Source organism: Pelophylax lessonae (assembly GCF_965119305.1).
Source record: "Pelophylax lessonae genome assembly, chromosome: 1".
In the NCBI taxonomy this organism is placed as follows: Eukaryota; Metazoa; Chordata; class Amphibia; order Anura; family Ranidae; genus Pelophylax; species Pelophylax lessonae.
This window is the reverse complement of record NC_138768.1, coordinates 371,508,599-371,534,804: the sequence shown is the minus strand read 5'-3', so window position 1 is coordinate 371,534,804 and position 26,206 is coordinate 371,508,599. Positions and strand designations below refer to the sequence as shown.

Here is a 26,206-nt window from a genome sequence, read left to right as displayed (position 1 = left end):
TACAGAGATACACTGCACATAAGGTAGGATTATACCTCCTATGTCTGCTGTAATGTTACAGTCTGCTGGGTAGAGTGTTAGCTCTTGAACCAAGTCCACTTCCCACAAACACATGCTGTATTACAAGGGGGACTTGTAAGTGTCAGATATATACTGACCATATATGGAGGGGCCCATAATATATACTGCCTCATAAATGAGGAAAAAAAGGGAACGTTTTACTCACCATACCGAACCGACAGGCACCCTCTCTTCATAATACCCTCTCCACCGGGGTGGGGGTTTGTGGACGCCTCGACTCTCTGGTCCTGGCGTCCAAGCGAGCTTTAACTCGCAAAGTCAGTCCCTTTACTGGGACTCCGTCGCGGCCGACTCAGCGCACTGGTCTGCACGCACCTTTTAGGCAGAAACCGGGGTGACCACTGGATCTCACATCCAGCCCGTCGCCCGGCCCCGCATACTTACTTGAATATGTCGCGGCCGACCAAGCGCAATGCCTGGTCTGCACGCGCTCGTAGGCCGGCTGGGGTGACCACAAGTGTCGCCCAGTCCGGCATTTTTGCTTGAAGATCTCACAGGAAAAAAACACTGGAGAAAACTACCTAAAAAATGTCTTTTTCTTAAAGAAAAAAAGTCTTGCCAGGACCAAAAGATCCCAGCAAGGAGCTTAGGTCCTTACTCCTGACTAGACAGAAAAAAACTGATTCCCTGTAGCAGAGAGAGGGAGGATATACCCTCAGGGACTGCCCCCTAGGGTGGAGCCAGAACGTTTTGTCATTCTGCCTAGTCCTACTCCTGCGGAGACAACATAACCCAGCTCTTGAGAATCAAGAAGACTACGTCTGTCAATGAGCGATAGAGAAATAGAAATCGCACAGGTGATCAAATACCACCAAAAGAAAGCTCTATTTGTGGGAAAAAAAGGACATCAATTTTGTTTGGGTACAGTGTCGCACGACCGCGAAATTGTCAGTTAAAATCACGCAGTGCCGAATCGCAAAATAGGGCCTGGTCTTTGAGCAGCCAAATCTTCCGGGGCTTAAGTGGTTAAAGAAGTACTGTATGCAGAGTTTGTACAGCAAAACAAATTTGGGTGCACATGGGTTACAGTGCTCATTCTCAGATGTGCCGCTTTTAGGTACCCTTCATTTCAGACCATCACGCTTTCACTCTGTATTTAAAGGAAGATTATGTGTAGTCAGTCTCCAGAATGAAGCTCAAACATGGAGGTAACTTTCTGTCTTAAATGTAACTCGTGTAGCAGATGATGGACTTACCAGATCCAGCTAGGTATTGTATACCCTCTCCTATGATGCGTGGTATTGACTGGCCCAAACGTGGTGCATGGTTATGGTTTTCTCTGAAACAAGACAACTTACCAGTCCCCTTGATGAGATTTCTCTGGTCAGGTCAAATCACTATTCTTTCCCAAGTGAATGGAGTGATAAAAAAATCCAACATAAGTGACGTGATCACAGTGTGCAGCAAATCCCAACACTGACAAGGAGTAATTGTATGCGCTCACCAGAAAAGTAGGACCCAGATATCATATAGCATGTGGGTCATACAAGCTGTTGAAATATATGGTGGATGCTCCGAATGGATAAGAAGACCTCCGAGATATCCGTATGAACCAGCAACAGACATGGATAGACCAAATTCCAGCTCCAACGTTGGTAGAGATATAAACCAAAGAGGGACAGACATAGTGTAATATTGCTAATAATCATTTAATGAAAAAACATAGCAAGTACACTTACAAAACATTCCATGGTATTAAGCACATCAAGGGTGTGTAGCAGGGCTGACTGTAGTGTAATCCTCTTAATGCGTTTCAGCAGAGATGCCTTTCTCAAAAGATGTCAGCCCAGAAGAGACCTTCTATATATAATGTTATATTGATTCAATGTCATGTCCCACCGGTGAAGGATTGTTAGCCTGAACGCCACACTACATCGCAATGGCGCCGGCGTGCATTCCAAGACTCGCTTCAATAGAGTCCCAATAACGTAACGTCACTTCCGGGGTAAACCGGAAGTGACGACAAATACAAGACGTATGCGGAAGTAAACCGCAACATAATCCGCACTACAGAAGGACGCTATGGACGAAGCCCGGGACGCCATCTTAACAGAGGGAAAGAGGAAGCCTGTACAACAATAAAAAATATATATCGTGTACAGCTGGAATATATCCAAACAAATTTTTAACATTAAACATACATGGAATGGATAATAATTAACCTTAAAATCAACCCTAAATCACCTCTATAGTAGGGAAATGGGTCCCATTAAAATGGGTAAAAGAGATAAAAACCATCAAGGTAATAATGATGGAGGAGGATGTCATCTATATAATGCACCCACAAGACCAATTCAGGTGCATTGTGGGGATAGATGACATCCTCCTCCCATTTGGGCATAGAGGTTGGCCAAACTAGGGGCGAATTTCGCCCCCATGGCCACACCTCTTTTTTGCAAGTACAATTGGCTCCTAATATACCGGATGAACCAGTCAAGCCAAAATTTTTTTCTCACTTGATTGGCTTCTATCCTTGCCGGAGATGTAGGGTCTGCCATTTTAACTGTGATAACAGAAGGAAGTTCTTGTCCTTTCAATCCACAGTCACAAATAGCTTATACCAAATAAAATTCTTTGGCACATGTGTATCTACTCATGTGGTCTATTTGTTGACATGTCCGTGTCGCAAACAGTATGTGGGGCGTACAATCAGATCATTTAATGTGAGAGTTAAAGAGCACATTACAAGTATCATTAAGGGTAAAGACAAAACGTGTCCAAACATTATTTACTTTTCCATCAAAAAAACTCTAAGGGAACACTTTTCCAGATTATTGACCGGTATGTATCTCCGTGGAGAGGTGGTTCAAAAATACGGGGTGTCTCCAGGAGAGAAACTTACTGGATTTACACGTTAAAATCTTACTATCCATATGGCTTGAATATAGAGTGGAACATAAATGCCTTCATCAATTCATCTTGAGAAGTTTTATGTCCCCTCTAGTATCTACTATGCATTTATTTATCTTTTATCTCTAGCTTATCAGGCCCTTTTTTTCCTCCATTCGTATTTATATTTCATATGTTAATTCATATTTTAACTTGTGTGATTTTAAAAATAAATTTTTAATCATTATTACCTTGATGGTTTTTATCTCTCTTTTACCCATTTTAATGGGACCTATTTCCCTACTATAGAGGTGATTTAGGGTTGATTTTAAGGTTAATTATTATCCATTCCATGTATGTTTAATGTTAAAAATTTGTTTGGATATATTTCGGCTGTACACGATATATATTTTCTATTGTTGTACAGGCTTCCTCTTTCCCTCTGTTAAGATGGCGTCCCGGGCTTCGTCCATAGCGTCCTTCTGTAGTGCGGATTATGTTGCGGTTTACTTCTGCATACGTCTTGTATTTGTCGTCACTTCCGGTTTACCCCGGAAGTGACGTTACGTTATTGGGACGCTATTGAGGCGAGTCTTGGAACGCACGCCGGCGCCATTGCGATGTAGCGTGGCGCTCAGGCTAACAATCCTTCACAGGTGGGACATGACATTTAATCAATATAACATTATATATAGAAGGTCTCTTCTGGGCTGACATTATCTTTTGAGAAAGGCATCTCTGCTGAAACGCGTTAAGAGGATTACACTACAGTCAGCCCTGCTACACACTCTTGATGTGCTTAATACCATGGGATGTTTTGTAAGTGTACTTGCTATGTTTTTTCATTAAATGATTATTAGCAATATTACACTATGTCTGTCCCTCTTTGGTTTATATCTCTACCAACGTTGGAGCTGGAATTTGGTCTATCCATGTCTGTTGCTGGTTCATACGGATATCTCTGAGGTATTCTTATACATTCGGAGCATCCACCATATATTTCAACAGCTTGTATGACCCACATGCTATATGGTATCTGGGTCCTACTTTTCTGGTGAGCGCATACAATTACTCCTTGTCGGTGTTGGGATTTGCTGCACACTGTGATCACGTCACTTATGTTGGATTTTTTATCACTCCATTCACTTGGGACTCTTATTCCAGTTGGACATTTCTTTTACATCTGTTTATGATTGGATACACATTATTTCATATGTTATATATGTTCAAGTATTCTTCTCCTTTAGTGCTGCACATTTTTAGATTTTTTATGTTTTTGGTCACTTTTTTGTCTGGTGATTAGTGCAAGCAGCTTTTGTTTATTGGTAGCGCAGTATTTCCAATTTTATGTGTTCACTATTCTTTCCCTTCAGAAGCAGCAGCTTAAAGGACCTGCGTTGAGCAAAATTACTAGATACTTTACACACCTGGGCAGTTACAGCTACCCCTCTCACTTAACCCCCATACTGACTCACCCGGAGTTTGTCCCCGAACAAACTTTTTCAAATTAGGGTAGCCAACGGCCAACCAGCGTGAGGAACTTCATAATTGACACAGAATGGTGCTCCTTCTCCCTCTTATCTGCAGCAAGGAGGTCCCTATTTTGGACCGCTGGTGACCTCTACAAAATGCCCCATTTTATACACTCCCACCCTGCACCACAACAGTTCCTCAGAGACCTAACGCCTTTTAAAAAGACATGCACAACCGATGGTCTACTGCAGCGTGCACAGTCCTTCTCTAACAAAGGGCTCCTAAATGCTCATGGTTGGGGCGACCTCGATTTCCTTCAGAAGTAGGATATTGACTTGGGGCTTATTTCAGAGCAGCAAAAAGAATCTTAGAGCTCACCCTCTAGCATCGATATGTAACAATTACCAAGAAATCTCTTTATAAGATCATCCCCAGATGGTATAGAACACTCGTTAAACTTGCCAAACTCTTTCCTCAACATTCTGTGACTTGCTGGCGATGTGGAATACATGTCGGTTCATTTATGCATGTTTTCTGGGATTGTCTGGCCTTCTTCATACCTTCTGGTGACCATTTGTAGAGATTATACATCAAATCATGTTTTTTTTGGGGGTTTTCCCTGGTGGATAACATGGCAGCTTTCTTTCTCCACCTCACTCCTATATCACGTAAACGCTACAAGAAATCTCTGCCCCTGGAAATCCTAAAACCCCTGAAGGGCAGGCTGCACTCCAGTTATAGACCTCTTTCCCCTTACTCCCCTGATATTTTGGGGAACCATCCCAAATTAGGTCCCTTTTGCTTCTGGTTAAAAAGTCAGGTGAAATCACAGCATCTACAATACATTTTTATTTACCCGAGATTGCAATCATTTTGTGACAACTAAGACCACTTACAGTGGCTTCTGCAGCAATCGATTTCATAACCATCTATCTGATTTGTAACATGTTCTTTCTGCTGATTAATATTTGTACATCTCCTCGATGTTTGATGTAAGAGATGTAGCTCTTTCTTAAATAAAAAAATAACTTGTGGTAGGCATTTAAACCATTTTGTGGTGTGCAATCAGAGTATTACACAGGGTTAGATGTGTAGTCCCTAGTTTAACAAAGCTACCTTGGTAGGTGTTGCAGGAACCTACCAACACATGGTAGCCACTTTTAAAAACAGTAGGAGTTTCAACTAAAATAAATAAGTTTGTGGTGGGGGGAGGGATCACAGAGGTCCTGATCCCTGTGACCTCAACACCTTGAAGCTCCCATTTTTAGGGATAGCAAAAGTATCACTGCCATGTTTTTTCTTAAACTGATACCTTTTCAATTGGTCTGCAACTTGTCCTTTGAGATAAAGGGAGGCTCATTGTTGCACCTTGCATCCCTAATGCCCCATACACACGTGCAGATTATCTGCAGACTTTTGTCTGCAGACTTACCTTTTCTATGTAGTACAAGGGCCTGCCGGATTGCATACAAATTGAAAATGTTTAGGTTTGACCTCATATTATATGGTTTTGGTAAGTCTGCAGACAAAAGTCTGCTGATAATCTGCATGTGTGTATGGGGCATAACTTCAGACACACATCCCTGAAGAAATGTAGACTACAGCACAACAAGCACCCTGCTCTTTCGTTAAATGGAAGAGCACAAACAGGCAACCTTTTCCACTTACTATGCTGAGGGATCATAATAATCTAAACTTGTTTTCATTTCAACTGCATAGCTCATTTAAATAATGTAAAGCTGTCTAATCAGCTTTTATTACAAAATACACACTGCAACCAAAGTTTTTGTATTGTGTTTTATTACATTAAAATAAAGGGGTTGGGCACAGAAATGTGGAATAGGACAATGTTTTACTCAAATCTAGAATGTTAGTAAACTAAGACTGGAAAAAATGCAAATCCCAGTTAAAAATTCTCAAGTAACCATCTGTTTAAATTCCTCCCATCCCAATCATGCTCATTATTGAACAACTAAATACATATTTACTTGTAACAGTGTTCTGAAATGATAGTAAATAATGCAAAGTTCAAGAACAGATGCAGCAATAAAAAAAGTCTCTTATTTTTCTTGTGTTACAGAACTGGAACAAAATAAAACACAGTGGGATGTAATAATTCAAAAAATAAATTAAAAATAATAATATTCCTGGATAGTCTTAATTAGTGAGAAGCACATGGTTCCAAATACAACCATGGCATATCACTGCTAAAGAAAATATTGCACCATAATTAATCTGTACAGAAATGTTGTTTTGTTAGTGACCTAGAATAGACAGCAGCCATTTTCTGTATGAAGCAGCAAACCTGCACTGCTCAGCATTTCTGCAGCCCGTTAAGACACAGGTAATGAACCTGAGCTCAGATTCAAATATAAGAGAGTCTTGGACAGGGGTACGTTTTAGCCGTTTGGTTTCTTGGGTATAGCCTTGTTTGTTTGTGTCACATGTTCCATCGATATCCATAGTGTTGATGGGGTAACTCAGAAAACTTGTGTAGTTGTGGGTTCCATTTCCTGGGCCGATAACAGCGCCATCCACATCTGTGACTTGCGCAGTTGAAGAGGAAGGTTGTTCATTGTGCAGCTGGTGAATCAATCCAAGTATCTGTCGCCTAAGAAAATTGAGAAGCAAAATTAGTTATGTGAAGCTCTGTTGGGAATTTCTTTCATACTGTGCAAAATCTTCCCAGCTCAAAATGCTCATGTGGGCCTTAGGTAATAAAAAAGTACAAAAGATGCAAAGCACAGGACCCATAGCAACTAGTCAACTTTAAGTTTACCTAAGGGAAATGTAATCTCTGAAAATCTGGTACAGCATAGGTCTGCAAATTAAGTACCTCCTTATTGCTGCACACATACTCTAATTTATTTAACAGAGACTCCTGGGGATTTTAAAACCCAAGGTGCTCTATTATTCAAATCCCAACTAGAGCTTTTATGGCTATTCAATGACTTTTCATACGAGCAAGGGAAGCCACCACTCAAATTTAGTTGCCAATACAAATACAAGAGCAAACGTGAGCTCTGGCTAGGGCCCGTTTTTTTCATTCCAGGGTGCTCTAGAAATATAAGCATAGGTAAATGAACATGGGGTTGATTTACCACCTTTGCAGAGGCCATAGGCACACCTTCAGTGAAAGATTAATTCGGTTTATCTGGCAGTATAGGTTACTCAATAGAGCTAGTTCAGTTGCATATATTTATCAAAGTCGGTATATTGAAAATTAATGAACACAAATATCTATAACTATTTCTGTTCCCTATGGTACAAAAAAAAAATATATAGAAAAAGATCTGCAAGATAACTTTTGTTGCTTATACAGTGGGTAAAATAATTATTGAACACGTCCCCACTTTTCTACGTAAGGTGCTATTGACATGAAATTTTAACCACGTCGGTACAACCCATGCAATCCCTACATACAAAGAAACTAAAGCCCCGTACACACGTACCGATTGTCGGCCGTAAATATTCGGCCGACGACCGATCGGCCGATTGTAGGCTTGTTAGTATGATGCTTCCGACAGCCGACAGCGCATTTTCGGCCGAACAGAATCTGTCGTGCAGGCATTAAAATTTTTGTTGGCCGTCACCAGAACGGCCGATTGTTCGCCAGTCAGTACATATTTCGGGCGACAGACAGCCGATTAGCAAGACTGGGCATGCTCAGAAAAGAAAAAAGACAAGGAAAGTGAACCATCACATGACATCACTTCTGCAGTCGGCTGTTGTTGGCCGACAAAATTAGTGTGCAGTCTTTTGCAGTTTTCAACAGACACGACAGCCCTGGAAAAAGACGGCCGATTGTTCGGCCGACGATCGGTACGTGTGTACGGGGCTTTAAACAAATAAGTTCAGAAATTAAGTTATGTGTAATAAAAAGGAATGCACAGGGGAAAAATAAAAAACACATGAAGACAGGGAGGTGCAAAAAAGGCATGGAACGCTAAGACACTGGATTAAATCTATCAGTAATTAGAAAGCAAATCCGCCCCTTGTCCGTGCAAATTAATATCAGCTGGTTCAGTCTCAACTGATGGCCTATAAAAGGGTGTCTCATTACCAATGTGTCACACGAGAAACATCTCATGATGGGTAAAAGCATAGAGCTCTCTCAAGACCTTATTGTTGCAAAACATACTGATGGTATTGGTTACAGAGGGATTTCTAAACTTCTAAATGTTCCAGTGAGCACTATTGGGCCATAATCTGGAAGTGGAAAGAACATAATTTCACCATAAACCAGTCACGACCAGGTGCTCCTCGCAAGATTTCTGACAGAGTAATGATAAGAATTATCAGAGTTGTCCAAGAGCCAAGGACCACTTGTGGAGAGCTTCAGAAAGAAATGGAATTAGCAGGTAAAATTGTTTCAAAGAAAAGAATAAGTAATGCACTTAACCACTTGAGCTCTGCCTGCCGCAGTTTTACTGTGGCAGGCAGCCGCTCCTGGGCAAAGTGACGTTATACTGCGTTGCTCGTTCAGAAGACTCTAGGGGGCGAGCTGGGGAGCCAGTGCGTGTGACTGGTGGCCGCCGGCCACTCGCAATTTCCCACAGCTGAGAGAGGACGACAGACAACAGACGACAGACACAGCCGTCTGTCATTCTCCTTGAAGTGATCACAGAGGCTATGTGATCCTGCTATATAGGATCGCATGTCTCTGTGATTACTTCACAAGCCACGCCCCGACAGTTAGAGTCACGCCCCTAGGGACACATTTAACCCACTGATCACCAGTAATGTTAACCCCTTCCCTGCCAGTGTCATTTTTACAGTAACAGTGCATATTTTTAGCACTGATTACTGTAGTAATGTCACTGGTACCCCCAAAAGTGTCAAAAATGTCAGTTAGGGGTCCGATCTGTCCCCTGCAATGTCGCAGTCCCGCAAAAAAAAAAAAAATATCGCAGATCGCCGCCATTACTGGTAAAAAAAACAATAAAAATGACAAATCTTTCCTGTAGTTAGTAAACGCAAACCAATCAAAATACGTTTAATGCAATTTTTTTTACCAAAAATATGTAGCAGAAAACAAATTGGCCTAAAATGTTAAAAAATTTTGATTTTTACATTTTTTTTTTTAATTTCATATAAAAGAATGTGAAAAATATTGTAATTTTTTCACAATTATTGCTCATTTTTAGGTTTATAGTGCAAAAAATAAAAATCGCACAGGTGATCAAATACCACCAAAAGAAAGCTCTATTTGTGGGGAAAAAAGGACGTCAATTTTGTTTAGGTACAGCGTCGCACGACCATGCAATTGTCCGTTAAACTAACGCAGTGCCGAATCGCAAAATAGGGCCTGGTCATTGAGCAGCAAAATACTCTAGGGCTAAAGTGGTTAAACACTATGGCCTGCATGCATGCTCACCAAGCAAGACTCCATTGCTGAAGAAAAAGCATGTTGAAAGCTCACTTGAAGTTTGCTGCACAACATTTAGACAAGCCTGTGAAATACTGGGAGAATAGAGTCTGGTCAGACGAGACTAAAACTGAACTCTTTTGGATGATACACACCATATTGGAGGTCAAATGGCACTGCACAGCACCCCAAAACACCATAACAGTGAAATTTGGAGGGGAGATCATGGTGTGGGGCTGTTTTTGAGCATACTGTACTGGCAAGCTTCATGTCATTGAAGGAAGGATGAATGGAAAAATGTACCAAGACAATCTTGATAAAAATCTGCTGCCATCTACCAGGATGATGAAGATAAAACGAGGGTGGACATTCCAGCAAGACAATGATGCTAAACACAAAGCCAAGGAAACTCCCAATTGGTTTCAAAGAAGGGCAATAAAGCTACCAGAATGGCAGAGCCAATCATCTGACTTGAATCCAATAGAAAATCAATAGAAAGAACTAAAGATCAGAGTTCATATAAGAGACCCATGGAATCTTCAAGATTTGAAGACTGTTTGTGTGGAAGAATGGGCCAAAACCACACTTGAATATATAACAATATTGATGAAAGGGGTTAATGAGTAACTTATTGCTCTACCATGCCTTCACATTTCAGTGTAAACCAACATAACCTATGCATATAGTCAAAAAATATCCCATATAGAACATGGGAAAAATGGTTATATAGTTGGCTTTAAATAGGCAGAGAGACAAAATAGGTAGTGTTCCTATAAATTATTTATTCATTTGAAAAAAAATATACCATTTCTAAACACTAATCAAAATCTGATGCTGCAACATAAAACAGAACACAAGACAAAACATGTAAATATAAATAACAACTGGCCGGCACACTGGTGCCTATTTCCTAGGATGGGGTGTTCACAGCTACCGCTGTATGATCACCTACATAGGAAAAAAAAAAACCCTTCCCTAAAGCAAGTTCATTGGAAACTCAGACAGCGTGAAAGTTCATGATAAATAGAGATGAATCCATATACAGTGGTGATCGAAAGTTTGGGCACCCCAGGTAAAAATTTGTATTAATGTGCATAAAGAAGCCAAGGAAAGATGGAAAAATCTCCAAAAGGCATCAAATTACAGATTAGACATTCTTATAATATGTCAACAAAAGTTAGATTTCCATCATTTACACTTTCAAAATAACAGAAAACAAAAAAATGGCGTCTGCAAAAATTTGGGCACCCTGCAGAGTTAATATCTTGTACTGCCCCCTTTGGCAAGTATCACATCTTGTAAACCCTTTTTGTAGCCAGCCAAGAGTCTTTCAATTCTTGTTTGAGGTATCTTTGCCCATTCTTCCTTATAAAAGTCTTCCCGTTCTTTGAGATTTCTGGGCTGTCTGTCACGCACTGCTCTTTTAAGGTCTATCCATAGATTTTCAATTATGTTGAGGTCAGGAGATTGTGAAGGCCATGGCAAAACCTTCAGTTTACGCCTCTTGATGTAATCCCCCGTGGATTTTGAGGTGTGTTTAGGATCATTATCCATTTGTAGAAGCCATCCTCTCTTAACTTCAGCTTTTTCACAGATGGCATCAAGTTACCATCCAAAATTTGCTGAAATTTTATTGAATCCATTTTTCCTTCTACTCGTGAGATGTTCCCTGTGCCACTGGCTGCAATACAACCCCAAAGCATGATTGATCCACCCCCATGCTTAACAGTTGGACAGAGGTTCTTTTCATTAAATTCTGTTCCCCTTCTTCTCCAAATGTACCTTTGCTCATTCCTGCCAAAATGTTCAATTTTAACCTCATCGGTCCACAGAACTTGTTTCCAAAATGCATCAGGCTTGTCTATATGTTCATTTGCAAAGTTCAAACGCTGATTTTTGTGGTGAGGACGTAGAAGAGGTTTTCTTCTGATGACTTCCATGAAGACCATATTTGTACAAGGATCTCTTTATAGTGGAATAGTGTACCACAACTCCAGTGTCTGCCAGATCTTTCTGGAGGGATCGTGCAGTCAAAAGTGGGTTTTGAATTTCTCACAATCCTGCGAGCTGTTCTGTCTGATATTTTTCTTGGTCTTCCAGATCTTGCTTTAACTTCCACTGTTCCTGATGACTGCCATTTCTTAATTACATTCCGAACAGAGGATATTGACATCTGAAAACGCTTTGCTATCTTCTTATAGCCTTCTCCAGCTTTGTGAGCGTCAACTATTTTCAGTTTTCTAGACAACTGCTTAGAAGATCCCATGGTGCTGATTGTTGGGGCAAGGTCAGATGAGTCTGGGCATTTAAAACCTTTGAGATTGACATCACCTGGTCTTCCCAGACAATGATTGAGAACAATCCATGACACTGGCAGGTCTCAGCCTTGCAAAGGGGGCAGTGCATGCTATAAATTCTGCAGGGTGCCCAAACTTTTGCAGACGCCATTTTTTTGTTTTCTGTAATTTTGAAAGTGTCAATGATGGAAATAAAATCTAACTTTTGTTGACATATTATAAGAATGTCTATTGGAGATTTTCCCATCTTTCCTTGGCTTCTTTATGCACATTAATACAAATTTTTACCTGGGATGCCCAAACTTTCTGTTGCTGTAAAACAGGATACTTTTAGGGAAATTCATGAATGAATGCGTTACTTAATTCAATCTTGTCCTGGTAACAAAGAATTTCCCGTAATGTCCAGGGTGTATCCCTCAAAGGGTTATTTCACCAATGGAAATCATGTATCCACTCGCCAAAACGTGCAACAAATGTTGCTGTTACTGATTGGGGGTAAAAAGCAGTTCTAAATAGTGGTGGCGCTTGCAAGTGTATGAATGTCATGCAGAGTACATCTGTTTGGACCTGTACAGTTCTCATGTGATTCACAATTATGCAAATACCTCTTGTCTGTTGATAGAGCTGCTTAATTCTCCCCCGGTTTCAGCATCGATTTATGAATGCAGAGACGAATAATGGAATTCCTGAGAAGTATCCATATTCATTTCCATATAGTGTCATGTCTATGTATCCATATCTCTGAGTGAGTTGTTTGAACTCTGATTGCGGTCCGCTATCTGAAGGGAATTCGAATGCAGTGACACAGCTGCTAGTGACAAAACGTGTTTTGCAATGGAATTGCGTAGCTTCGTCTGGACCATTCTATTTATCATGAACTTTCACGCTGTCTAAGCGTCCAAGGGACTTGCTTCAGGGAAGAGGGGGGTTACCTATGTAGGTGATCATTCAGCGGTAGCTGTGAACACCCCATCCTAGGCAGTAGGCACCAGTGTACCGGCCGGTTGTTATTTATGTTTACATGTTCTGTCTTGTCTTCGGTTTTATGTTGCAGCATCACATTTTGACTAATGTTTAGGAATGGTATATATTTTTTCAAAGGAATAAATAATTTAAAGGAACGCTACCTATTTTGTCTCTCTGCCTATTCAAAACCACACTTGAGCAATGCATGCGACTAGTTTCTCCATACAGGAGGCGTCTTGAAGCTATCATTACCAACAAAGGATTTTGTACAAAGTAGTAAAATATCAGTTAGAGTGTTCAATACTTTTTCCCTGTGTCATTCCATTTTATTACACATAACTTAATTTCTGAACGTATTTATTTTGGTTTATTTGTATTTACGGATTGCATGGGTTGTTCGTGGTAAAATTGCATGGGTTGTTCGTGGTAAAAATGTTATGCCAATGGCACCTTTAGAAATATAATTACCTAGAAAAATGGTGACGTGTTCACTACTTATTTTACCCGCAGTATGTGCACAGATCACTTTTACATACAGTTTTCACTGAAGGTAACCTATACTTATGCATTTTTCATCATATACTCAGTTTCAATTATTCAGGTTTGGAACATAGTTATATAAGCAGACAATGAGGACTCCCATATATGAAAAATATTGCATTCAGATTTGCAGTATTTGTCTATAACAATGTTGAGAATTTTAAAACCTATTGAACAAACATTTTACTTTAAATTATTGGGTGTGACATACTGATTCATAACAGTTTCCCAGATACAAAAAATACATCAGGAAACAGCCCTTAAACAGTGACAATGTTTTTACCATTTTCCCAAGCCCCAGTAAACTGGCTCTTGCCAGAGGCAGCTTCCAGGAATAAACCTATGGTTCTATGTTAGCAGAAACAACTGGTTGCATTGGTCACATTGTCAAAGCAATGAGCTGGGAATGATTGCTGCAGAGCTGCTGGGGAACCATCTGCTTACACAGATAACGATAACTTTTCTATGTTAATGCCCAGCTAACACTTTAGACATTGGCAGGACAATTAAATTGTGGAGCCGTAAACTCTTTCACTCCCGGAAACATGCTGCTGTGGCCAAGGGGAAGTAAAGATTTACAGTTTTTTTCTTTTATCAAAATGGCCTACAGCACTGATCTTTAGCTCCAGTACTGATCTACGTGTTTAAAGATAAACTGGTTATCAGACTGTATACAGTTTGTGTGTCTTTGTACTACAGTAAATATAAAGGAAAATGAATAGTAAAGAACAGAAACCCAAGGTTTTACCTGTGATTGACATATTTTCAATTTAGATTTTTGAACCTATCGGCAGAATAAATAAGTAGATGTTGCACTCATGCAAAATGTATATAAATCACAGTGCTGTGTTCTACAGTTTCATTGCAGTCATATGTGATAAATAATGTACAGTGTTTTGTATATCAGTTTTATGTGTGGCACTAAAACAATAACACTTTAAGGGTAGACTTAGATCTGCATCTAAGTCTACCTCTCCTCTGAAGCACGATACATGTTTAGACTGTGCTTCAGGGGCAATTGATAGCCTGTGAGGAGGCAATGTTAACCTGTTTTAACCCCAGTTATGGCAACAAACACACCACATCCACGTGCATTGCATTGTTGTGGGGCATTTTTAGCACTTCCCTGTTTGCCTAAATGTGTCGCATTTGGGGGGCTTGCTGTTCACTACATGCCAGATCTATTTTGCGATGGGCACCCCCATCTGCTGCCTATTGCAGCTTAACCACTTTCTGACCATAGGACATCATTAGGTCAAGGTGATTATAGCAGGATGATGCTTGCACCTGCAGACATCATCACAGTATCAAAATTTGCAGCCAATGATTTTCCTTGAGGCAGAAGTGATTAGAGTGGTTGAACAGCAATTGTCACTTCTGCGGATAGCTGCATTACACAGAGAAGAACAGACATTGTTCCTCTGTCTCCATGACCCCAGGAAATGACGAGGATTTCATCACCTCCGGTTTGAGCTCTTAATTTACCTTGCTGTTACCGGCCAGGAAAGCAGCCGATCAGACCAATCTGTGTCAGATTAGCTGCATTGGAAGCCAGAGGAGAGCTGGGGTCTAACAGACAACTGATCTCTCCATAAAAAGAACTGGTCACAGCCTATGCTGTCACAAGGCAAGGCATGCATATGTGATCACACCACACTTGTGAGGGATCATCGCGCCCATCAGAGTGAGAGCAATAATTCTTGTGCCAGAGCTCCTGTGTATCTCTAAACTGGCAACCTGTAATGGCGTTTAAGTTGCCGCCTATGGGGAATTTTAAGTACCGTAGCACCATAAGCAATTTTAAAGCATGACATGTTATTTATTTACTCGTCATATCATCATCTTTTATATTTTACCAAAAATTGGGTATTATGATGTGTTTTTGTGCAATAAAGTGCATTAAAGTGTATTTTCCCCCCCCAAAAAATGGAGTTAAAAAACTGCTTCGCAAATACCATTTTTATTTAATCGAGCAACTAAGGGTTCAAAGGGTTCTCCTAGGAAGGTTTGAACCATGCCAGGATCCCATGTGGAGAACTTCTTTACTGTCGGCTTCTTTTTCCTAGCAATGGTGGTCAAGGATCTCTTGATGAGAGGTTCTTCCACCAAATTAATCACTAGAAAACTGGACAGAGCCACTTCCTGCACCTCAACGGTGTTGCCTGCTCCGTCCTGAAAAACCTCAAGGAATGTCAAAATGACTGGACCCTTTAGGCAATTATTTGATTTCCTCAAACATTCCATACCTTTTCATTTATGGTATTTGTGGAATGCCTCCTTCTGTCCATAATGGTATTAACTATTCTATTAGAGAGACTTTTGGATTTTAAAATGTCCCTTCCAGAAGCCAAGCAGTGAAATAGTCACAGCTGGATGGAACGCAAATCCTTGATATATCAAATCCTGTCTGCACGGCAGTCTCACTGGTCCTGTGATGTTCAGCTTGCTTATACACATGAATCAAGTCCTCTTTGGCCATGGCCAAAAGGGTGCAATCAGAATTACTTAGACATCTCCTCTCCCATACATTCAATAAATCCCTTAAAGAGACTTGCAGCTTTATTTTTCACTAGTTTGTGCAATCTGGTATAATGGTTTCTTCCAGGAGGCAGAAAGTGTACCTTTGCATGAAGCACATCTTTTCTCGGTCTACAATTAAGTCCCAGTCAGACAAGCTACAGAATCCTGCAGAAGCAAGGTGCAGGCCCCTTCATTCAGCCACCTGCAGGAATGTCAGTGTACCTAAACATCATTACACACTTAAGCCCCACTCTGTGCCCAAGTAAAAAGCAGAAATAAAGAGGATACAGATACAGCTTCCTCCCCCACCTCTGCTATCTCCATCATGCCACAGACTTCTTGTGCCCTGGCCATCGTCTGGAGGTAGGAATCAGTCACACCAGAATAGACATCAGCAAGGGGGACTATACTTCCACCCACACCACACACCCACCAGAAAAGACGTCACTCACCACGACACTCAGCTGTGTACTCCGTAAAGCAACCAAAACAGATGCACCTCTGCATGTAAGGTAAGGTATCTCAACACCTGCCTACACATCACAGACACACAATTTGCATGGAGCACCCCTGGGTCATTTATCTCGCACAGACCATCTGGTACTCTATCCATTGAGCACAAAACTGAGGACAAATAATTATGGGAGAGATTGTCCCACTCCCAAAGCCAAATATTCCCTGCCCCGGGAGAGACCCAGGTAGCCAACCCTTTTCAGGATCCCTGCTCCTTTTAAGGAAGGGCTGTCCCAAGAGGCCTCTGTCACTAGCATGACGTTGTGAGAAGGAAGAAAATATCAAACAGTATAGAGCTCCTGATTGGCTGGAGAAAACACATAAAACTGAAGGGCAGGGGAGTAGACTAGTCTTTTTATAATAATGTAAATCATGTGTTTCCTGTTTAGATGGGCACAGCCTCTCTCCCTCTCGTAAGATGTACTGGAAGATTATTTGGGAAAATATATTTTAATTTTTGAGGTTAGTGAAATGCTGATCATTGCTTATGCAATATATAAATAAGACATATATTTTAAGTGCTCTGTTTGGAGAAACAGCATATTTATAATAGGTGTCTTCTTATTTAGAAGGAGCTGCTCAAGTGGTGTTTAAGTGCAGCGGTTCCCTTTTTTGTTTTGGTTTTGAATAAAATACATCCATAAAAACACAAATATTAGAGAGCATATAGGCCAAAAGAGAAATGTCCATAAGAGCAGAAACGCAGACAAGTCCTTCTCATTGATCCATACAAGAAACCACCACAGGTGAGGGAGGAAGTGATGCCTCGTCCTAGCCCCAGACAACGTACTTTGTGATGAAAACCCATAGGGTATCATGTGATCCTAATCTGATTGGTCAGTGTTTGTGTGAGCCTTTGGGGGAAGCACGTAGGAAAACAGCAGGTCTCTGCCATATGCTTGAATCGTGCTTTTATGCTGAATTGTAAAAAATAGAAAAAATTTCCGCGCTAATATGATAAATAATTAATAAATATATGTCAGCAGCCAACACAAAATCAACCAACAGTGACTCAAATTAACAATGAAAACATAAAAGTGTAGCGCTAAGAATATTGATGATCACACAATTAATAAATAGTGTCCAAATGGATGAAAAAAAACTACTAATCACAATGATGTGTATAACGAAGAAAAGAGAGTCCAAATGAATGAGTCCCAATATAGAAAATAAAATCATAAGTCCTCGTGCACAATATTGCAAGAAGTGATTCAACCCGTGACACCCAGGGTATGTGAAGGAAGGGAACACCTCGGTGGTGGGATATAATAAGCAGCTTACCAGATTTCCTTGGCTGCTCAACTTAATGAGTCAGCCTCTCCCAGCTATTAATCAAGACTGCTGAAGATCTGATGTTAAATAAATACTTAATCGATGCAAGTAGACCACCTCTCAAGAAGCATGTAGCAGATCAGTGTAGGGTTCGTGCTCCTTAATATTTTTCTCCAGCATAAATGAATATGTGGGAAGAAAAGAAAGCGAAGCCCTTAGCGTAATCCCGTTTAAAAAATAATATTCCACTTTATTAAAAAATATTACTCACATTATCTCATGAAAAAAATAGGCTTGTCAAATCACTAGAACCAGGGATGGAGATGCGGCGTCCCGCGAACAATCCCAAGTAGCAAAGCATAATGAAGGCCGGCTATTTTCCAGGGGGCGTGTGGACGTTGCGTCTGGAGTCGCCAACGTTTCGTCTCAATAGACTTCGTCTGGACGCCGCATCTCCATCCCTGGTTCTAGTGATTTGACAAGCCTATTTTTTTCATGAGATAATGTGAGTAATATTTTTTAATAAAGTGGAATATTATTTTTTAAACGGGATTACGCTATGGGCTTCGCTTTCTTTTCTTCCCACATATTCATTTATGCTGGAGAAAAATATTAAGGAGCACGAACCCTACACTGATCTGCTACATGCTTCTTGAGAGGTGGTCTACTTGCATCGATTAAGTATTTATTTAACATCAGATCTTCAGCAGTCTTGATTAATAGCTGGGAGAGGCTGACTCATTAAGTTGAGCAGCCAAGGAAATCTGGTAAGCTGCTTATTATATCCCACCACCGAGGTGTTCCCTTCCTTCACATACCCTGGGTGTCACGGGTTGAATCACTTCTTCAGAGATGTATAGTAACGAAGTAGAACTACTTAAGTACTGTACTTAAGTACCGAAATGCGGTATCTGTACTTTCCTAGAGTAGAATTTTTTTCTCCTACTTCTACTTTTACTTCACTACATTTTTTCGATGATTTCGATACTTCTACTCAAGTATTTTTTTTTTGTGCTGCATAGTTACTCGTTACTTTAAAAAAAATTACCACTGCCAGAACAGTAGATGGCAGGTTGCATAAAGCTCAAAAAAATGTGTATAATGTCATTTGTAAATCAGCGCATACGAAAATAAAGGCTGTGTATAATAAAAGCTGCTATACCAAATCTTTCCAATAAAAAGAAAATATGAAACAAACAAATAAATGGTGCTACAGCGCTTAAAGTGCATCAAGAAACTCTTAACAAACACAGGTTAATCATTTGAATAAATCATTTGAAATAATAAAAACAATATGATGTTCATACTTTTGACTTCTTTCTTTAATAACTACATAACACAGTACTTGTACTTCTACTTTCAGTACTTGAGTAGAAATTTTTTTTCAAAACTACTGGTACTTTTTACTTTTAGTACTTAAGTAGCAAATTTTTTGAAAAAACTACTTGCAATACTTAAGTAAAAAAAATGTTGAATACTTTAGTACTTCTACTTAAGTAACTTTTTCTGCGAGCACTTCCACTTCTACTCAAGTAATTTTTTGATCTAGCACTTGTACTTTTACTCAAGTAGAAATTTTGAGTACTTTATACAAGTCTGCACTTCTTGCAATATTGTGCACGAGGACTTATGATTTTATTTTCTATATTGGGACTCATTCATTTGGACACTCTTTTCTTCGTTATACACATCATTGTGATTAGTAGTTTTTTTTATGCTGAATTACACTACAGAATCTTGAAAGTGCAATTATTCAATTTTACCAATAAATTGGTTTTTTAAAACTGCACTATGGAAGGGCTTTCTGATTTTGTCTTTTAAGAGTTTGAGTTCTCTATGTAGATCGAGTCATATATGGTCTGAAGGAGACCCATTTCCCTGTGCCTGGTTTGACCACTTGTAATTCAGTGGTCATCTACCTTTGGTAAGCAGCCTGTGTTACTCCCATCGGGTGCGGAGTAGGAACACCTTTGGTTACCTTCTGTTTTACATCACTTACTTCCTCCCTCACCTGTGGTGGTTTCTTGTATAGATCAATGAGAAGGACTTGTCTGTGTATATTCTCTTATGGACATTTCTCTTTTGGCCTATATGCGCTCCAATATTTGTGTTTATATGGATGTATTTTATCAAACAATTGTTCGTATATACTTATGTTCAATCTCGTTCATATTAACCCTTTGAATTTTTCCTAGCGCTGCACTGGTTTTTCTTATATTGATTTGGAGTGTGTATCTTTACTCTGAGTGCTGGCAGCTCTCTTTTTTTACTCTAGCACAGTGTACTTTTTTCTTTTTGATTGTACATTGTTTTGTTTTTGTGCTTTTGATATACTGAGCACAGGATATTTTTATTTATTATCTAATATATGCGTACGCACAACAGGTGGAACCCCAGGCTCCTTTTTACATATTTACCAGACTGATCTTAACTGCTGCGTTTGCGGTTTCCAGAACCGAAGAGCTGACATGAGTTACTTGTATCCCACTCTGTCTGCTTGTAAGGATTCATACAAGTTTCAGTCATAGCATGATATATTTTATAAATATAATATTGTGTGATGGAACAGCTTAAAGAGGTTATAAACTCAAAAAAAAAAAAAAAATGAAACCCCCCCCTCCAAAAAAAAAAAAACCCTGTAAGGCAAAAGCATAATGAGCTAGTATGCATCGCATACTAGCTCATTATGAAATACTTACCTTACTTAGAACGAAGCCCCCACAGTGCCACCCGCTCATCAGAGACACGGCTAACATATTTGGCTGTCCTGCTTTCTCGTTTGGGTCCTCCGGCCATCTGATTGGCTGGAGGCAGGAGGACATCACACCCACGCAAGCGCGCAGGAGCCGCCGTTCATGGCACAGGGCTCTGAAGGAACGGCACCGGTGGTCGTTCCTTCAGAGTACATGCGCCGATGATGTCAGTTTAGGAGATATTTACAGTACCTATAGGTAAGCCTTATTAAAGGCTTACCTATAGGTAAAAGCTACATGAGAGGGTTTACAACTTCTTTAAAGGGAATCTTTGATAATTTTGCTACTGTTTATTATTTTTTTTAATGTGGGATCTCTCTCTCTCAGTTTGGTTGTCTTTAGAGGAAGTAGAATTCTATGCATTCAAGATCGGATAATACATTATAAATGCATATAAAAACCTGTTTAAATGTGACAAAATGCATCTAAACCTGATTTTTGGACCTTCGCCCTGAACACATAGGGCCCTAAATGCTGATACCCCTCTTTACAGCACTCAGACCTGCCCAACTGCAGCCTGCCATAGACTTTGACAGGCTGCCTACACTGGGGCTGGATGCTGCACCTATTCCTCCTGGGCGCACTAAAACACCAGGACGGACACACTGCAACTGGCTGGCCCCATAAGCAATGGGTCTTAAAGCAAGAAGAAAGTGAACTGGGAGGCAAAAAAAACAAAAACAAATCACTTCTCCTGCATTTAAAAAATAATTAACATAGGAGTGCCAGTGTAAATGAGACCCAACAATGAAATGGCAGTACAGCCTTTAGTGTGACTGAAAAAGCCTTGAGAGTCATTCTAATTAATTTTTTGCATTTAAACACAAGTACAAATACAAAAAAACCCGAAAAACCAACAACTCACCTGTGGCACCAAAGCGCTTCATGCCCTGGGTAGGATTCAATTAAATCTCTGCTCAGCTCCATCTCTTCTTCTATCAAAAGGGGAACGTCAAGTCGTGGGCCTTCTTCTTCTCTGGGAAGACAGGGACTCACTGACACAGCTGAATTATCAGAGTCTGTTTGTACTTTAGCTAGCAAAGATTTGAGCAAGAACTGACGGTAATGGAATCCACTGTGGTCGGACACGTGCGTGGAGACCCATTGTTTGGTGGAAGACAACTCATCTATGAGAAGCTGAAAAGAAACATAAAATGCAATTATTGTTTATCTTATTAAAGACACATAATTATGGGAGATAAATATAGGATTCCATTGCAAAAAGAATATCAAAATAGTTGTCTAATTCAAGCACATGCTGAGAACAATTAGGAGGATGCAAACACACACTGACATCTATTCTAGATCTTGAAATTGCAGACAACAAAAGACTACAATATAAACGGCATTTATTTGCAATAAATAAGCTGCATCTATTGAGTCCTTTGCAATTTTTTTTCATCTTAGCTAGGTATAAATTTTGCTTTCATTTAATGTACAGTTTAAAAGAAAAAGTTATTACTGTCAGAAAAATATTGTCCAGTATACCTTACAAGTTAAAGATTGGCATGTAAAGTACAGTTGTTAAAACTAATGAAAAAAATGAGCGCTGGTAATATAGTGGGCTTTTTGTGTATATCTTGTGATGATAAATAAATATATATTCAAGATAAGTGATATAAATAGTATCTGTATCAACAATTTATAACCAATGTATAAATAGTTTATGATACCTAATAAAATGATAAAATATACCAAATAATATACGCACTGTAGTAACTTAGGTGATGATTTAAATCATAAATGTGACAATGGTGATAAAATATAAATAATTACTGGATTTGCATAAAATCTCAAATGACTGACAGTTAAATCCTTAATATATAAAATTATTAGTGCAACTGGTGAAATAGTCCATGATAGTAAATAAATAAATAGAATCTTCAAAGTGCTTTTGTGCTCCAATTTTGTGCTCTTGGTAAAAGTAGGCAATTTTTGCTTCTTACCAGATCGCTTTAGGTCGCAAGGACCTAAATCGCCTTTGATCCCTTTAGAATGATGGATCAATCCTCCACCAAACTTGTCCACTCCAGGTAAATAGTTGATGTTCTAGGGTGGATCAGGATAGTGGTCTCAGGCAGATGTATGTGTAAAGAAATGGTGGGGAAGCCAAAAAAATTGTGTAATTCCGTTTTTTATTAGAGAAATAAAATAAAAGTAAGAATTGGCTGCTTACAATGTGAAGTGCCTAGCCTGGCACTGGGTGGAAGCGCTGTTTGCAAATTGGGATCTGTGGAGATGAGACTCTAGGTGTTTATGTCCTAGACAGTGTCTCACACACAGCCTCTGGTGGCGTGGCAGCGTTGGTGTGCGTTCAGACTTCCTGAGGACGCGATAAGCGCGAAATGCATTGTGGTTTTCTGTAAACCGGAAATCGAGAGAGCCAGCGACGTCACTTCCGCTCTGTCTGGAACGCACGCCACCGCTGCCACGCCACCAGAGGCTGTGTGTGAGACACTGTCTAGGACATAAACACCTAGAGTGTCATCTCCACAGATCCACCCATTGATTTCTAGCCATTTGAGCTTCCCAATCATTTTTTGCCCTTAATTCAGAGTGGACCTGGATTACGGGAGCTGGTCTGGGTTTCTTGTTCCGGGGCTGCGATGGTTGTTTAGCCGCTCCTCCCCTCTACTTGCCTCTGCCTTCCGCATCCAGGTGGGGGGCTGGGCTGTGCTACAACCATTGGCGCCATAATCTGCTTACCATGGAGATGGCGCCTTTCTGCGTCATATTTCCATGGTTATGCTCTTTCCATCTGCGTCTGTGGCGGCTCTCTTCCGACCAACATCCGGTCAGCTGACCGGATGTGGGAGGCTTGATTTCCGCCTATTTAGATCAGACGCATCTCTGCCCATTGGGATATGCAGCCTGGTATTATTTCAGTTCACTTTGCTATCAGATCCTTTTTGATTTTCCACATACTGTGGAGGTGTTAATTGTGGTATGTATCCCTTTGTCCTTGTTTAACCCACTCTGTATTTACAGTATATCATGCACTCCTCTGTTATTCCCTTTCACTAAGGGACGAATATGTATACCACTTTGGTTTCTACATTTCACTGCTTCTTCACTCTCTCTTCCATTCCATTTTTCCTCATGGGTTAGGTCACTTCTCTACCACTTTTTCCTTTGTCTCCCCATTCGGAAACACGCAGTTTGGTTTCACCGCTCTCTTTGCACCCTTCTTAATCTGGATGTTCACATTTCCTGGCAATTTTCCCAGATTCTCTGGTTCTCCTTTATTTTTCAATAGATCTGGTGGTGGTTTTGAAATTAATTAGTTTCCTTACTTTGAAAGGAATACATAGTAAAATCAAGCAATATATATTTATAGATTCTATTGATTCCAGTACATCTGCCACATCATCAACCACCTACTGGCTCTCCACTTCTTTGCTGCTGTTTTCCCCCCATGTGCTGGATGATGTCTATGCCTCAGCCCCGGTTCAGGCATTTCTCGGATCAGCCTTCGTTTCCATTTTCCCTAATTGGAATATTTCTGGATACGTGACACTATCTCAGGTAGTGCCCATTCCATTATAAATGTATTCCCCTTTCTTTCTCCCTTCCCCCCTTTTTCCTTCAATATTACTTTGGTATAATTGAGATTCTTTATTTATTTTTAGATACTTTGTTTTTCTCTAAGCTCCTGATGAGTGGACGGAGGTCCACGAAACGCGTAGAGCCTATATTTACTCAGCTATATTCTAATATTTCATGTTTCCAGATCATGTATCTATAGAGAAATTGATGTCAGATGTAACCTACTATTTTTATGGATTTTATTGTATATGAAATAAGTGTATTTATCCTTATTTGCAACAATTATATATGGGATCAATAAATATGGTTCCCCCCCTTGTGTGGGGGCTTTTTATATGATACTCATTTGGAAACACATATGCCTGGTTGCAAACTCATTTAAAGTCCCACATTTCTTCCTCTTTTATATTACTACAGTGCGTATATTATTTGGTATATTTTATCATTTTATTAGGTATCAAACTATTTATACATTGGTTATAAATCGTTGATACAGATACTATTTATATCACTTATCTTGAATATATATTTATTTATCATCACAAGATATACACACAAGCAGGGGCAGACTGGCAACTTTTGGCCCAGGGGGCAAGTACAAACCAGAGGCACATGGTGCAGGGACTCGGCCCCCCTCCCACTCTCCCAATTCTCCTCCTGACCCCCATTCCAAGCTGATGCCCTGTTCCAGATACTCTCAACTTATCGGCTGAATGCAGGTTTCCAGGTGGTTGCGGGGAGCTGGGACAGCTCGGTTGGGGCTGGCCAGGGCAGAATCTCCAGTGGGGCATGGAACTGACCTCTGCTCAGACACAGTTTACACCATCCATGCTAGTGGGGGGAGGAAACTTGCTATGTCCTTGTCTTCAACCCGCACTCAGGAATCCTTTAGGCCTGTCTGTGGCACAAGCAGTGCAGCCTTTTTTTGGGGCATCAGAGAGGCCCAGGGGGCAATGGCCCCCCTGCCCCCTGGCCCAGTCCTCCCCTGCACACAAGCCCACTATATTACCAGTGCAAATTTTTTTCATTAGTTTTAACATTTGTTGTTTTTTTTGGTATTTTAACATAAAATAAAAAAGAGCAGCAGGTATCCCACATCCTACATAGGGCTAGACACGAAAACTAGGCGCCTTCACCCTGATAAATATGTAAAGTACAGTATATGTTAAACATGCTTTCCCTATAAGCATTGAAATATATATAGTTATATTTATTGTCGATATGCAAGTGGATGTGATCTGCTAATGTTTACCCAGTCACATCTGCCCGTTTTACTACATAAACATTAAAATAAGAATTTTTGAAAACTCAGACCCATACCATTTTTTAAACAGAACACATCCCAATGCAATATATTTGCAGTGTGGGTCCTTTGGTACCTACTGTACTGTGTGTCGGGTGCCATAAAAAAAAAAAAAAAAATTATATATATATATATATATATATATATATATATATATATATATATATATATATATATATACACACATACACACATTTTCGGGAACACTGAAAAAAAAAATTAAGTGCGGAGTAGTTTTACAAATTGAAAGTAATTTTGCTAAGCTGGGAACGTGAAATGCATTGTATATAAAATTATTATGCTTGAAATAAAAGTACAGCTTTTTTAGCAAATAAACTAAACTTGCTTTTTAAAAATGAATTTCTTATTACAAATGGAACAACAAAGACTGTATATGTTTAGAACATTTCAATTATACATGAGAACAGGTAACCACCCCCCTTTCCCTCATAATAATGTGAAAGCTTCCTGTCAATATACATTTTCAGGTATTCACAATGCGGATCCAGAAGCATATATTCTTCTTGCAAGAGCTTGATCAATATTCTTTTGATTTTCAAGAGTCATTTTGTGTATTTTTGGGAGCCAGTGGTTTGGAACACTTCCTTACTTGAAAATGCTGCTGGGAAAGAAACACTTTGTGATGATCCAGAAGCAGCAGAAAGTGTTTTATGAAATAAGAACTCTGGAGGGAAAAGCTACTCGCACTCTCATTATGGTCCTCATCATTTAATTCCATAAAGCA

At 39.9% G+C, this 26,206-nt stretch overlaps 1 protein-coding gene across 2 annotated transcripts in view; it reads right to left on the bottom strand.

Annotated features, from left to right (window-relative positions):
- Nucleotides 1–6,168: 6,168 nt before the first annotated feature.
- PTAR1 (protein prenyltransferase alpha subunit repeat containing 1) overlaps nt 6,169–26,206 on the bottom strand; it is a 98,956-nt gene continuing 78,918 nt past the window's right edge. The window contains exons 7-8 of one of the 2 annotated variants that reach the window (XM_082254946.1): nt 21,478–21,749; nt 6,169–6,994 (exon numbers count right to left, since the gene is read on the bottom strand). In XM_082254946.1, the coding sequence (XP_082111072.1) occupies nt 6,640–6,994; nt 21,478–21,749 (627 nt within the window). In that variant the 3' untranslated portion in view covers nt 6,169–6,639. The remainder of the gene's footprint in view (nt 6,995–21,477; nt 21,750–26,206) is intronic. The other variant, XM_082254947.1, reaches the window with a different exon arrangement.